The sequence below is a fragment of the Megachile rotundata genome, chromosome 16 (genome assembly GCF_050947335.1).
Source record: "Megachile rotundata isolate GNS110a chromosome 16, iyMegRotu1, whole genome shotgun sequence".
Taxonomy (NCBI): Eukaryota; Metazoa; Arthropoda; class Insecta; order Hymenoptera; family Megachilidae; genus Megachile; species Megachile rotundata.
Genome location: NC_134998.1, coordinates 6,113,214 through 6,128,238, shown reverse-complemented (window position 1 = coordinate 6,128,238; position 15,025 = coordinate 6,113,214). Strand labels below are relative to the sequence as shown.

Genomic DNA, 15,025 nt, shown 5'->3' with positions numbered 1-15,025 from the left:
ATTGTCCGAAGCTGCAATCTGATTGGCTGATATAAAGTGCCTGAGCGGGAAGAACATTCCAGAAGCGTCCTCTAGGAATGTAATATATACGGGGTCGGGAGTGCGGGCTCTTCACTAACGTTGCGAATCGTCAAACGAAGAACTTCTTCACTATCCTTGAAAGCGAATTTTTACGAGCGAACAAAGAAAGGTGTGTGATCCATTATTTACGTCAGCTCCAGTCATATTCGCTGCATCATCAATCGTGATACATCCGAGCTGAGTTATTATTCTAGAAAATTTATAACCGTTTGTACTTTTACAGAAAAGCAAAGATGGCCAAAGCACCCGCAGTTGGTATTGATCTCGGCACCACCTATTCCTGCGTTGGAGTATTCCAGCATGGAAAAGTGGAAATCATCGCCAATGATCAAGGAAACCGTACTACACCTAGCTACGTTGCATTTACAGACACCGAACGGTTAATCGGCGATGCTGCCAAGAACCAAGTCGCCATGAACCCCAACAACACCATTTTCGGTAAATATCTTTATTCCAAATAATTCTAGAATTTTTTTTGTGTTAGAGTACTCTTTTATTTCTGACAAATCAGATTGCGTTGAATCATTAATCTAAAGATTTTTATAAAATTGTATACATTTGTTATTGCTTAAAGTACCCAACAATTAAATTCTTTTTATAGTAAAAATTAGTTCCAATGTTAAGATGAACAACTATAAGTACAGAAGTTTTTAAGTTATAACGAAATGTAATGAAAATTGTAATTAAAATTTGTAAATATTCCGAAATTTTATAAAGACACGTGGAACATTTTTAAACGTGATAGACTGCAGGAAGGTCAATACAATTACCGCGCTATATATATATAGAGGCGAGCACGCGCGCTGTTAGGTTAAGGTCATATCCACTAGAGAACGCCTTTTTATTACTTTATCCGGTTGCTATCCCGCGATATGAAACTGGAAATTAGGTTATAATTTTTATGCAACTATTATCATTTTTGATTATATTAAAATTATATAGTATTACACCTCTATTTTAAATATGTTGGATACTGGTTCTTACTATAATTGTATATATGGATCATTTTTCTTTTGCAATCAGAAATTAAAAATTATTTTAATGCTATAAAAGCAAATACAAGTTAAAACAATTTTTTTTGACTGTTGATTATAATTTTAATTGTTCAATTTTTCAGATGCCAAGCGCCTTATTGGACGTCGGTTCGAAGACCCTACAGTTCAGGCTGATATGAAACATTGGCCATTCACCGTTATAAACGATGGTGGAAAACCCAAGATCCAAGTACACTACAAAGGAGAGACGAAGACTTTCTTCCCTGAAGAAGTGAGTTCAATGGTCCTGGTGAAGATGAAGGAAACTGCTGAGGCATACCTCGGGAAGACCGTCACTAATGCTGTGATCACTGTACCTGCTTACTTCAACGACTCGCAGCGTCAGGCAACCAAGGACGCTGGTACCATCTCGGGCTTGAACGTTTTACGTATCATCAATGAGCCCACCGCTGCTGCCATTGCTTATGGTTTAGATAAGAAAACCACCAATGAGCGCAACGTCCTAATCTTTGATCTTGGTGGTGGCACCTTCGATGTGTCTATTTTGACTATTGAAGATGGCATTTTCGAGGTCAAGTCTACAGCAGGAGACACTCATCTTGGCGGCGAAGACTTCGATAACCGAATGGTCAATCATTTCGTCCTGGAATTCAAACGTAAATACAAGAAGGACCTCGTCTCGAATAAGCGTGCCCTTCGTCGTCTAAGAACGGCTTGTGAGCGTGCGAAACGCACGTTATCTTCGTCCACTCAAGCTAGCATCGAAATCGATTCGCTCTATGAGGGAATTGATTTCTACACTTCGATCACCAGGGCTCGTTTCGAAGAGCTCTGCGCTGATCTATTCAGAGGAACACTAGAGCCAGTGGAGAAATCGCTGCGCGATGCTAAAATGGATAAAGCTCAAATTCACGATATCGTTTTGGTTGGTGGATCAACACGTATTCCTAAGATTCAGAAACTCTTACAAGATTTCTTCAACGGAAAGGAACTGAACAAATCCATTAACCCTGACGAGGCTGTGGCTTATGGAGCTGCCGTACAAGCTGCAATTCTGCACGGTGATAAGTCTGAAGAAGTACAAGACCTGTTGCTTCTCGATGTTACACCTTTGTCTCTTGGTATCGAAACTGCTGGTGGTGTGATGACCGCTCTCATCAAGAGAAATACAACCATTCCAACAAAGCAAACGCAAACCTTCACCACGTACGCTGATAACCAACCAGGTGTATTGATCCAAGTCTACGAAGGAGAGCGTGCAATGACGAAAGACAACAATCTGTTAGGTAAATTTGAGCTCAGTGGTATTCCACCAGCTCCCCGAGGAGTTCCTCAAATTGAAGTCACCTTTGACATCGACGCCAACGGTATCCTGAACGTCTCGGCAGTGGACAAATCTACTGGTAAAGAAAATAAAATCACCATCACCAATGACAAGGGCCGTCTCAGTAAAGAAGATATCGAAAGGATGGTCAACGAAGCTGAGAAATATCGTAGTGAAGATGAAAAGCAAAAGGAAACTATCGCTGCTAAGAATAGTCTCGAGTCTTACTGCTTCAACATGAAGAGTACAGTGGAAGATGAAAAGCTGAAGGATAAGATCAGCGCCAGTGACAAGCAGGTTGTACTTGACAAATGCAACGACATCATCAAGTGGTTGGATGCCAATCAGCTGGCTGATAAGGAAGAATATGAACACAAGCAGAAAGAGTTGGAGTCTATCTGCAACCCTATTGTCACGAAATTGTATCAAGGAACTGGCGGTATGCCCGGTGGAATGCCTAGTGGCTTCCCAGGTGCAGGTGGTGCTGCTCCAGGTGGCGGTGCTCCTGGTGGCGGCTCATCAGGACCTACCATTGAAGAAGTCGACTAAAGCGTTTATACTCGCGTGCCTGCCCTTCTCCATGATCTCTGTCTCGTGGCAAGGATCGAGGATTGAACATAGAATTATTACAGCTACGGTCGTTCGTTCCTCAGTATAATTTAACTTATGTTTTTTAGATTTCCTTTTTTATGTTAATATGAAACTTATCGGTTTATTTATTTTATTTCCTTGTAAAAACTAGGAAAATAATCTGTATTGTTAAATTATTTTCTACTCAACGAGATATGTGAGAAATATAACTTTTAATTGTATTTATGTGATTCAGTTAAGGTACAAGATCCGCTGTTGATTTTCTATGTTCGAGAACTTCGAAAAAATAGAACAAACCCTTGGAGCATAAAACTGTGTAATTTATTTCTCTCCTTTAATTACAAATTGAATATTTCTTTGGATAAATTAAAATAACTTTAGAAGAAATTCTATTAACTTTAACGTTCTATTATTATCTTTAAGTTTAAATTTACACCTCGCCAAGTTTTGCACTAAAAGTTTAAAATTATTTAAATTTCATTTTAAATACATTTAGTTTGATTAAAAAATATCGTCAGTCTATAGTATAATTACCATTGCTATCTATACGTTTTAATATTATGTATACGAAGTTACTATTCAATAAAAGATCTAAAAGGGAAAAATTATTCGCAGGACGTTTTATACAATGGTTTTATACAACGTAATATTTTCGCATTAGGTAGTGTACATGAAAATAATAGATTTTTCATGAAATTAAATTTTATTTGCAAGCACAACATGCCCGAATGCTACAGAAAATAATTATCGAGTAATTCGTAATACAATGATAAAAATTCGATAGCTTCATAAGATACCATTATATATTACGATTTGTACTAGGACTTGACAAATTTTCTAACATATATCTGAAATAAAGTAAAATGTAATATGTGATAAACAACTGAATTGCGCGAAACTCGGAAATAAGAACATAAAGTGCAAGCCTTATTAGGAAAAAAAAATTAAGACGTATGCGACATAGTATTTGCAAATAATACGGTTGTTTTTCCTTTCTTCTTCTTCTTCTTCCCACCTCCTCCATTCTTTGCTTCTAAAAGAAACAGAATAGGATACTGAGTATATGTTTTGTTAACGTAAGATTTTCAAACTTAGTAGTGTAATTTGCCTTACCCAGTTTTGTTTGTTCCAAAGCAGCTGCTAAAGCATCACCAAAACTTCGACTGTACGACGGTGCCGAAATGTAATCTTCGTCCTCGATGTCTCTTGAGCACGACTGAACAACCGTATTTGAATTTGATTTCCCGCGTGAAGAGTTAACTGATGGCCATACAGTATGCGACTTTGTACGTGTTCCGGTATTTCGTAACATCTCTGCAAACGATGGTCCCTGTTCGTGACTGGTATTATTAGTTTGTTTGGATGAAACAATTTCGTCGAACGTGCTTGAAGATGGACTACTAGCAACGCTCGAAACTGTTGTAGATTCTGGTGGCGTTGGAACACCTTCCCTGCAAACAAAAATGTTTTTAATACTTAATATTTAAGTGGTCTTGAATAGACTACATTATGTATTGCACTATTTGAAATACTATGAATACATTGTTTAATATACTGCAAAGAGGATGCACATACTCTGAGAACAATAATTCCGGTTGCCACTGAGGAAAATGTCGCTGAGAATCAATGCGCACGATGGGTGTTGGGTATTTTCCCATCCGTTTATTTTCTTCTTCGGTGATTTTTCTTTCCCTCTTTCTTTCCTCGCGTTCTCGTTGTTGTCTGCGTTTATGTCTTAATGCTAATTGATCTATAAAATTTATTTATATATAATGAATAATATTTCAATACACAAACTGAGATAACTATTTGTTTCTTCACAAAAGTGATTACCTTGAAATGAAGCTAGAACTTGTTCTGACACAACCGGTGGTTTCAATTCAATTTCAGCTACTTCAAACTGGCAAGTTATTGGCAGATGACATAAATATCTCAGTCTGCGTCTTAGATCTTCCGTTAGACTTCCCGCTTCTTTTTCTAAAAGTTTGCCCGTTATTACGTGAGGAGAATTCTCCAGACTTCCGTATTGCATTTCTAGCATCTTTACGTTCATCGCGTGTAAGTATAAGTGTTGCCCATCCTCCGCTAAAATCGAATATTTTTAATAAATATAATGAAATTTGAAAGTAAATCTGGTATTATTAATTACATACCTTGATAGAAATAAAAGAACTTTTGTATCCCGGACGTAGATTGAACACTGTTCAGACTCTCTGCAATTTTTGGTGTTTCTTCAACTGCAGTTGTCACATCTTTTGTTGTCGAATTATTCGTTTCATCAGAACTGGGTGATTTCAATTGACACATCTGTGGTTTTTCAATATCATTGCCCTCTGTTTGCTCAGTTATACTTATATCCGTGGAAACAACCTCCGGTTCCAGTTTCACCTATAAAGAGCGTTTTTGTCTAAAAAAAATTCAATCTACAAAACAGATCATACCTGTAACATTTCGAGATAAAAATTAAAATATTATGCTTTAATTAGCGTTACCCTTTGCAGTAATTCTTCTTCTCTTTTTGAGAGTTCTTCAAGGGCTTGTTCGATATAACAATTCTCCGGCGAATCAGGATAATTAAGCAGCTCGATTTTCAATTGAGCGCGTTCACATTCGATGATGTTCATAACCTAAACAATTATAATTATAAAGTAACTATCGATGATTTGGAATCGTTGAACTTTAGTATATTAAAATTTCGAACACCTACATCTTCACTGTTTGCAATAAGTAGTTTGGAGTACACCTGACTGCTAATAGCTTCTGAAAGTGGGAAAAAATTTGTTGGACTTTGAGTTACTGATCCAACGGGCACTGCGAGCAATGAACCTTTTTCGCGGCGCATCAATCGTAAAGTAACAGTATCGCCTAAATTTAATGTACTTTGAGCGACTTCCGTGACACTATGTTCAAAAAATAAACTATCAACCTCCGATAAAAATGCAGAATTTAATTTCAGGCTATTGAAATCAATTACCTTTTTAAATCAGATTTTTGAATAGACTCGTAACAAATTGGACATTTACGCCAGGATTTATCAGAAAGCGATAAATAATGAAGAATACAAGACCAACAATAAACATGACCGCAACGCGTCATTTTTCCTGCGACCGGTGCGTACAAACATATTGGGCATGATAAGTTCTCAGGACTATGAATTTTCTGAAACATAAAATATTTTTGTTATAAACAAAAAACATCTTAAAAACATCTTACATTACATTTGTAACTTACAATTTGTTCAACTAGTTTCCAGTCAACTAGTATGTCAGGATCGGTTAAGTATAATGAGTAATTCCCATTTGCAGTTACAACAAACTGGCAGCTAAAAAATTAATAATTAATAAGAAAATTAATAATAAAACGAAGTAGCAGTTATAAAAAAAAGATTATTGACAACAGTGACATTGGCAACATATTTCAAGGTCATCAAAATCCTAGTGAAATGTATTCAGTTCTGAATAATTAATAATTTTACAAACCTGGCTTGTAAAAATTGTTCTTTATTGTATTTATGTCGCTGTACTGGTGGAAGCCATCTGTTACTGTTGCGAGAGTAACCCTTCACTGATTTTCCATGACTCCATCCACCTGAACCACTTTGCATCTCACGTGTCTCATAATGAAAATTCAGCAGATAATTCAAGTTCTGCTTTTTACTTCCTTGGACCACTACTGAGCCTGGCTCAGCCAAATACGTTTCAACTACCTATAACAAATTTTAATGTTCAAGTATTGAAATTGTTTCTATAAATTTTGAAACAAAAATGTACATATTCAATTTAAAACATCCAAGATTATATTGATTACAGAATTAAAATAGTTGTTTATAAACATTAACCTTGGTATCCTCCTTTGAACCGCCATGATATTGTCCTTTAGGTTTTGGTCTCTTATCAAAACTTTTTCCTTTCTGTACATTGCACTTCTTTGGTTGTTCAAATTTCGAGTAACTGCTACCACCAGTTGGTTCACGTCGTCGCGAGGTCCTTGGAAAAAGTTTGTTGTTTGTAACATCTGCATAAAGAATAACAATTTTCTTTTATTTTCTATATTATTAACACTTTGTGGATTAATCCTACAATTATATTTTCTATTTTCGAAAGCATACTAGTTTCTTCATGAAGAATGACCTCGTGCCAAAGTAAAACATACGTATTATTATCGTTTGTCTCATATCTATACAATCCTATTCGAGGGTTTAATGGGACAATTAAAATTAGGATACACTAAATCTTGAAAGAGAAATGAAAAATCAAGATATTAACATGACGCTATAAGGAATGAAATTATTTTTTTGCAAAAGGTGCGCAGATAAGACGTCAGCGAAATGATGACGTCGTATCGAGACGATCAACATTGAAGAAACAACGCACCTTGAGTTTTCTTAGCATCAGCAGGACCCCCCTTCGAGGAGGACTGCTGAAATTTCGCGTTTTTTTCCATTTCTGGCACGAATACGCTCGTGCTGATTTCCAGAGTGGTTGAGGCTACGGTTTCCTCCGTATGGAGAAACAATGAATTTCTGCAGGCCCTTCATCTTCTTCAATAAGCCATGTTTCGTTATCGTCAAAGATCGAAAAAAAGATCCTCGAACTGTCGATGATCTACGGCCGATGTTACAGTAGAACGTTGACCACGGATATTTCTGCAGCAGAGCAAAAGCTCTGGCTCCCTTTTCGCCGTAAACGACGATTACCCTCGGTTCCTGGCTCTGCGGCCAAAGCGGTCGCGATCTCGTCGCTATAATGGCGACGAACTAATGACTTGCGCAAGCGGAAGTAACACACAGCACGTCAACTACTCTAGTAACTTGTATGCTTGCAAATGATAAACCGGTATCTTTAACGCTGCTTTCAAGTGTCTTCTACTGATATAGATACACAATAAAAATAATAGAAATTTATATAACGAAATAATATATAATGGCGTGTTTTTATGAAAAACAGTTAAGTAATCGAAATACGTCAGCTCTATCCTTCGAAATGCATTGCATTTATTAATAGAGTTAATAATAGGTACTTTATGTCATTTTAACTAATTTAATCAACAAGTAAATGTAATTTAAGGTATATCTCAAAAGTGTCGGTAACTTTGAAACGTTTGTTGAAAGATGTCGCTATATGTGACATGTCCGCTTGATAAAAGTAAGATAAAGAAATTTTAAAATCTACTTTTGTTCTTTCTAATTTAATTTTGCTTAAATTGTAAATTGTATATTTCAAATGTACAGTAGTATACATAGTATTTTACAGAACTATGTATATGCATTACGTATGTGACATTTTTAGGTTACCTTTTTGGAATGTAGCTACATTCATAGATCGATATAATTTCAAGTTAAAGGAAAATATTTTTTAGTATCAGCACTAGTTTTTTGTTTGCGAGAATAAGAAACGGAGGAATATAATCAACGTTAATTAAAAGGTACATGGTTATAAAAGGTAATACAACGAGGAATTTATATTAACAAAGAACTTAAAAAATATAAACATAAATAAATTACAGTCACTCCGTTTTAATTACAGATTCATCAGTTAATACGTTAAATTTGTTTTCAAAATAATTTGCTTGAAATTTAAAACAGCGATGCGCGCGCCTTTTTGGCGATCCTGTGTCATGCGCATGCGCAGAGGTCAGGTGATCACAGCTCGTATATACGACCCGCCACCGGCAAAGTTCCTCACTCATTCTTTCGAACCTTTGCGACGCGGTTCCGTTTTCGAATTTATACACCGATTTTCTGATGATATTCCATCGTGATTGATGTGCAATTGGTACCGAGATCGGTCTGCAGAGGGACCGACCGTTCGCTTTTGCGACGGCAGTTCTCGCAGACTGTTTCGCGAGTAAACGAAAAAGCGCGCGTAAATAACACGATTTAACGATTCCCTTCGCGAACGGTATTCTCGTTCGAATAATCCTGGGATAATTTTCGACAAGAAAAAATTCGTCGACGGCCAGTGACGCGGGAATGGGTTTAACGGATACCAGTTTCGAGCTACTTTTAACCCTGTGGCGGGTTCTCGTCGTAGGAGTCGTGTGGACCGAAGAGATCCACGATCAGTGTCGTGGTGTCTTGCCGAGCCACAGCATCGCCGGTCTCGTTTGTTAATTGTTTTGGCCACGTTCTTTGGTAAGTATTTCCTTTATTGTTTTACCATTACTCATTTATTTTGGAAGTGGTATAAATCCATTTTTAAAAAAGAAGAGTTAAAATTTACGACGAATTCTTTCGATTATCGTCCATTTTAGTACTTTGACAAATATGCATATACAAATTTTACTGTTAAACAGTGCAAGGTTATTTTAGAAATAGTGTAAGTTTACATGCAAACTGTCTGTAGATATATTGTGGTTGGTCTATTATTACAAAATGTTTTATAAATTTATTTTAGGCGAAAATGCAGGATTTCCAGCTTTGGATTTGTCATCAGGAAAGGAAGATCATATTTACAGATAGAAAGGAATAGAAAAATTTGAAGCAGATTGAAATAGTCACAGCAATTAATCACAGTCATTAAATGTTTAATTATGAATGAGTATGAATTGACTATCAATTGAATGAGTATCAATTAACATAAGATAACTTTCAAAATGATTTAGTTAATAATTTGACTGTTTAAGTAATTTTCATTAGTGCATTTAAAATATTTAACTGTTGATGTTAAAGCACTTACAAAATGCAAAGTTGATACAAATGAACAATTTGATGTGAGAAATAATTAATAAAAAGGTCATTGATTTTTTATATTAAAAATTGAAGATGTTTGGTAAAAATTAGAAATAGTAATTTTTGCAAAATTGAAACAAAAGTAATATGGTAATAATTGCTTATAAATGCTTTTAATTTAGTTTTTAAAGAAATGTCTGAACTGAAGGCTATAAATTGAGGAGTATCTACAGGTGTTTATGTAACTGAATCCAAAGATCTAATATCACTAAATTTTTTTAGTATAATATTTTTTATAATCATTAATTTTTGGAAGAACTAGAATTTTATAGAATTCAAATTTTCTCTCCTAAAGAAATTAGTTCAAATTTCAAATAGTAGGATTTCAAATTTTCAATAAAAAAGTTGAAAATAAACGTCGGAATTGTTCATTTATAATATATTCACAAGTGCTTCGATTTCTTAGAGCCGTTTGCGGTCGATTAATCTATCTCGTGTTTCAGCATCTAATTCATTTTTAACGCGTGTCTTTCAAACAATCCGCCGTAGATTCTCGGAAAATGTAATTCAATTACAATTAATAATTCTACGAAATAATGATTTTTCCTTGATAGGAAATACCGTATGATCGAAAAAGCATCAATTATCAATTAGTAGGTATTGTTAGAGATCCATGGATTATTGAGCATTGCATAGCTGGAGTAAATATCATTTTCAAAACGTATTATTAAAAGGCTGAACGGATCTTGAGAATCAATTATTAGACATATAGGAAAAGAATTCAATTGAAAGAGGTATTGCTGTCTGACATTCAGATTAGCATTTAGGAAACTCATTGAAGATGTTTATATGAATGATAGTTATATGATTGTGAATATAGTTAATTAAATTTGTAAGTTGGGATCATGAATTAGAACTGTAGCTCAGGATTATGAATTATGATTGTAACTCATGATCATGAATTATAATTGTAACTCAAGATCTTAAATTATAATTGCAACTCAAGTTCATAAATTAAAATTGTAGTTCAAGATCTTAAATTGAAATTGTAATTCAAGATCTTAAATTGAAATTGTATTTCAAAATTATATATTATAATTGTAACTCATGATCATGAGTTATAATTGTAACTCAAGATCATGAATTATAATTGTAACTCAAGATCATGAATTATAATTGTATCTCAAGATCATAAATTAGAATTGTAAGATAGAACCATAAATTGGGATCATCAATTACAATCATGACTCAGATCTATAAATTAGGGACAGTTAGGATCATAAGTGAGGATTATAAATGAAAATCGTAAATTAGAATTATAAAATCTGATTGCTTGTTAGGATCATAATGTTTATAAATCAGAATCATGAGGTTCGATGATGAATCAGAACTATAAATTATAACTTTTAATTAAAATCATGAGATAGATTCATAAGTTGACAGTTGTGAACAAGGTCTATGAATTGTTATCTTTTATTATAATTACGAGCAAAGGTAGATAAATTAGAGTTGAGCTAGAGTTATGAATCAAGACATGTTAAAATTACAAATTAGAATTGTAAATAAGAACTGTAATGTTTCACAAATTATGATTATGAGTTATGGTTATAAACTAAAGTTTTGAGATTGAACTATAAATTAGGTTTGTGAATTAGGACCATAAATTAGAATTGTGAAGTAAAACTATAAAACAAAATTGAGAGTCAAATCCATAAATTAGACTTCTGTGTTGGAACCATAAAATAAAATTCAAAGTCAAATTCACAAATTAGGCTTGTCAGTTAAAACTTTAAATTAGAATTATGAGATAGCACTATAAAATAAAATTGATAGTCAAATAATTTAGCCTTGTGAGTTAGATCCATAAATTAGACCTGTGAATTATAAGCATAAATTAAATTTATGAGTCAAACTTGTGACTAAAGACTGCAAGTTAGTCTCACAAGTAAAAATTGTGTCTCAAAACACTATACTAAAATAAAATTAGGGTTACAAGAAAGAATTTACAGTGAAAGTTCAACAAACAGTTAAATTCACCAAAAATGAATCAAAATTAAATTAAGAAACAGATATCACAAATACAAGAATGCTAATAAGGAACGAATCATAGCCAATTAAAGGTGAATTATTTATTACTCAAGATCTTGTTTGTTTCCTTGAACAAGAAATCCCCTTCTTCGTCTTCTTTTTCCTCGAATTTGCACATTTTTTATGCAACTTCTATCCCTCGTTTATTTCATCCTCGAGCACTGTTATAATCGGTCGTGTCACAGTTGCGATCCTGAAGAACGATTTTCCTCGCCGAACAAGGCTCTCCTTCGGATCTTGAAGCGATCGTGGCCAGGGTATGTGTTCAGAGTTGCATCTGGGATGGTTTTCTATTTCGTAATGCTTGTTCACGCGTTCGTGATTAATCTAATTGCACTCGAGTTTAGTTTTTACCACGTTGTAACGTTCCTCGTGCGACGAGGTATGATACAAATACCAGGAGACGTTGATGCAATGCTTCTTTCAACACTTTTCTTTTGTTAAAATCAAGTTTTAGTGTGTTTGTGTTAGTACACTTATACTTCGCTGTTTTTGAGATATAACAAGTGTTGTTGTCTTTTAAGAAGTGTTGTTTTTTGGTAAAAATTAGTATTTTCTTTGCGAACGTGCATCTTTTAAAAAATAACAAGGAATTATTAATAATAAAGTATTGGAGTGGTTGTACGTTTTTGTGTACAGTGTTGAAAATTATGCAATTGTGGAGAACTGTAAAAGTAATTTTGCTAAATTAAAGTTTGTAGTTTCATAAAATAAAGACGAGTTTTAGCACTGACTTATAGTGAAAATTTAGAAATTTGAAGATTTGTAAAATTAAAGAGACAAATTAAAAATATGTAGACTTTCAGACTTAGAGATTCATAGATCCATAAATTTACAAGTTTACAGTCAATAATTAATGTTACTTTGTTTCCCAATTACAATAGTTATCCCAGTTTCCAAATAGTAATTATATTTCATTCAAAACAGTGCTCCTATTCCATTTTAGGCTCCTTTCGACTACCATCTTGCGGAGGGATGTCGTATCAAATCCGAAAACCACAAATGGTATCTTGTCTTGACTACTCTACATTCTACAATTATAATTTTACAATTTTTCGATGTAAATATTATACACTCATAGCAATAAGATTCAACAAAACGAAAAACAAAGTGACCAGTACATTTTTTATATTCTTCTATTGACACATTTTTCAGTAATTTTTGACAAATAATTACTTTTTCGTTCTCAACTGATCGATTTTCCATATTAGTAATAGAGTAACGTTCAAAGTTGCATAATTACCTTCACATAAATAAAAAATAACGTAGAAAAGTAGATTTGTCACTGACATCGTAGACGCCATTTTATAGGGGCCACAGAAATCAAACAAAATGGTGGAAACAGACTTCTTCCGTCGCATTGAGAAGTTAACTATGCACTTTAAAGAAAATAAAAGCGGCACAGAATAAAGTAGCTAGTTCTATTAAATTGTATAGTTATAAGTAACTTTAAGTTTAACAGAGTGTATTAAGGTTTGCCATTCATAAAAAGCTAAGCACATGGTGGACCAATTTTAAACTAACCTCAAATAAACTGCATAATTACTTTCACACCAATAGGATCAAAAGATATGAGTATCTTTGATATTCTAGATAATTTTGTATTCATTGTGAGAACAAAATGGTAGAAACAGAGTTTCTTCGTCTCATCGAGAAAAATCTCACTCTAATAAAAATAATATAGAAAGTAGATTTTTGGGGTCTTGTGGATGCAAGGACAAAGTGGTGGAAACACAGTTTCTTCGTCTCATCGAAAAAAAACCTTACTCTAATAAAAATAATATAGAAAGTAGATATTTGGTGTCTTGTAGCTGCAAGAACAAAATGGTGGCAACAGAGTTTCTTCGTCTCATCAAGAAAAACCTTACCCTAATAAAAAATAATATAAAAAGTAGATTCGTCTTTGGTATCCTGTAGTTGCAAAATGGTGTCATCAGAGTTTCTTCCTGTCATAAAAAAAATCTTGCCTCAATCAGAAAAAATACCGAAAGTAAACTTGTCTTTGGTATCCCAGAGACGATCTCGTAATGGGTACAGATTAGTAAAACGAAATGTTGGATTTTTTCGTCGCACCTGTTTCGCAAAGTTCCATCGTTCGGCAATAACCGCCGAATATCAATTAATCGGGTCGATCCATAGACAAGCGTGGATCAGTGCATGTGACAGAAAACCCCTCGGTCGAGAGTCCCCTCGAAGCCGGTGCCGCGGTCGCCTTTGAAATATACGCTGTTTGTCCGGAACCCGTCACCAGGGCACAATGAGCCTCGGCTCTGGGGGTTAAGCGTTGTCACTTGAAGGGCTATCGATAACTTGTCGTCGCCAAATTACACGCGACCGCGCCCGCACGCGCCTCGAAAACCACCCCTTCTCTACGTTTGTCCGGTTTACGGAATATTAGGTCTATCGGAAAGTTCTCTCGTTTTTATTACCGTTCTTCTCTTTCTTTCTCCAAAGACTATTACTATTCTATATCCTATTTAATATTTTCATCCACTGCTGTTGTTATAAATAAGGGAGATGCACGATTTTCATATAATATCAATCATCAAGGTTCAAACATCACGATTTTCATCTACGTTCATCTTATCTAATATGTTCATTCTCTGCTATTAAATATACAAACAGCACGATTTTCATCTATGTTCATCCTATCTGATATGTTCATTCTCTGCTATCAAATTATACATATAGAGCAACACACGATTTTTCATCCCCTTACAGCTGTTTGATAAAAAGAAGTTTATAGTCACAGGGTGGATCAGTAAAAAATTTACTCAAACACGAGTTCGTTTTCATGGCGAAGTCAACTTAGGAGAATGTGAAGATGAATTCAAAATATTACATGATGTTTTTAGTAACGTTATTAGATTTACAGAAGAGGATATGTGGAGCGTTAGCTTTTTGTCATATTTAATTTTGACAGTGTAAAAAATAACAAGAGATTAAGGGAGAGTATAAGAAAAAGGCAATTTAGTTAAATATTTTATTCTGTGACAAAATAACATGTTATTGGTATGTTAATAAATATAAACTACTCTATATTGCTGTGGTATAATATTACTACTATTATTACTACTACTACATTATGCAGTATTACTCTAACACTACTTCAAAATAATTCAGAACCTTAGAAAAAAATCAAAGTGACTACACAAAGTGCAAATAAGGTATTTTTATTAAAGCAAGATAATTCTCTTAAAAATGTTAAATATTGTAATTTATGGATTCAGTAAAGATTTAGTGATTTTTTAGGCATGATCTATTATACAGTGATGT

General features: G+C 34.2%; 2 protein-coding genes across 2 annotated transcripts; one reads left to right on the top strand and one right to left on the bottom strand.

Moving 5' to 3' along the window:
* Positions 1-38: 38 nt before the first annotated feature.
* Hsc70-4 (heat shock protein cognate 4) lies at positions 39-3,303 on the top strand. Its single transcript, XM_003705490.3, has 3 exons — positions 39-190; positions 305-519; positions 1,199-3,303. Exons 2-3 carry the CDS (start codon positions 315-317, stop codon positions 2,947-2,949), a joined length of 1,956 nt encoding a protein of 651 aa, XP_003705538.1. The 5' UTR covers positions 39-190; positions 305-314; the 3' UTR covers positions 2,950-3,303.
* LOC100874970 (E3 ubiquitin-protein ligase RNF10) lies at positions 2,298-7,781 on the bottom strand. The gene is made up of 12 exons (XM_003705491.3): positions 7,365-7,781; positions 6,830-7,005; positions 6,471-6,697; positions 6,223-6,313; positions 5,966-6,150; positions 5,699-5,891; positions 5,484-5,618; positions 5,145-5,379; positions 4,825-5,076; positions 4,567-4,741; positions 4,105-4,442; positions 2,298-4,024 (listed from the first exon to the last, which is right to left on the bottom strand). Exons 1-12 carry the CDS (start codon positions 7,432-7,434, stop codon positions 3,936-3,938), a joined length of 2,166 nt encoding a protein of 721 aa, XP_003705539.1. The 5' UTR covers positions 7,435-7,781; the 3' UTR covers positions 2,298-3,935.
* Between the last annotated feature and the right edge of the window lie 7,244 nt (positions 7,782-15,025).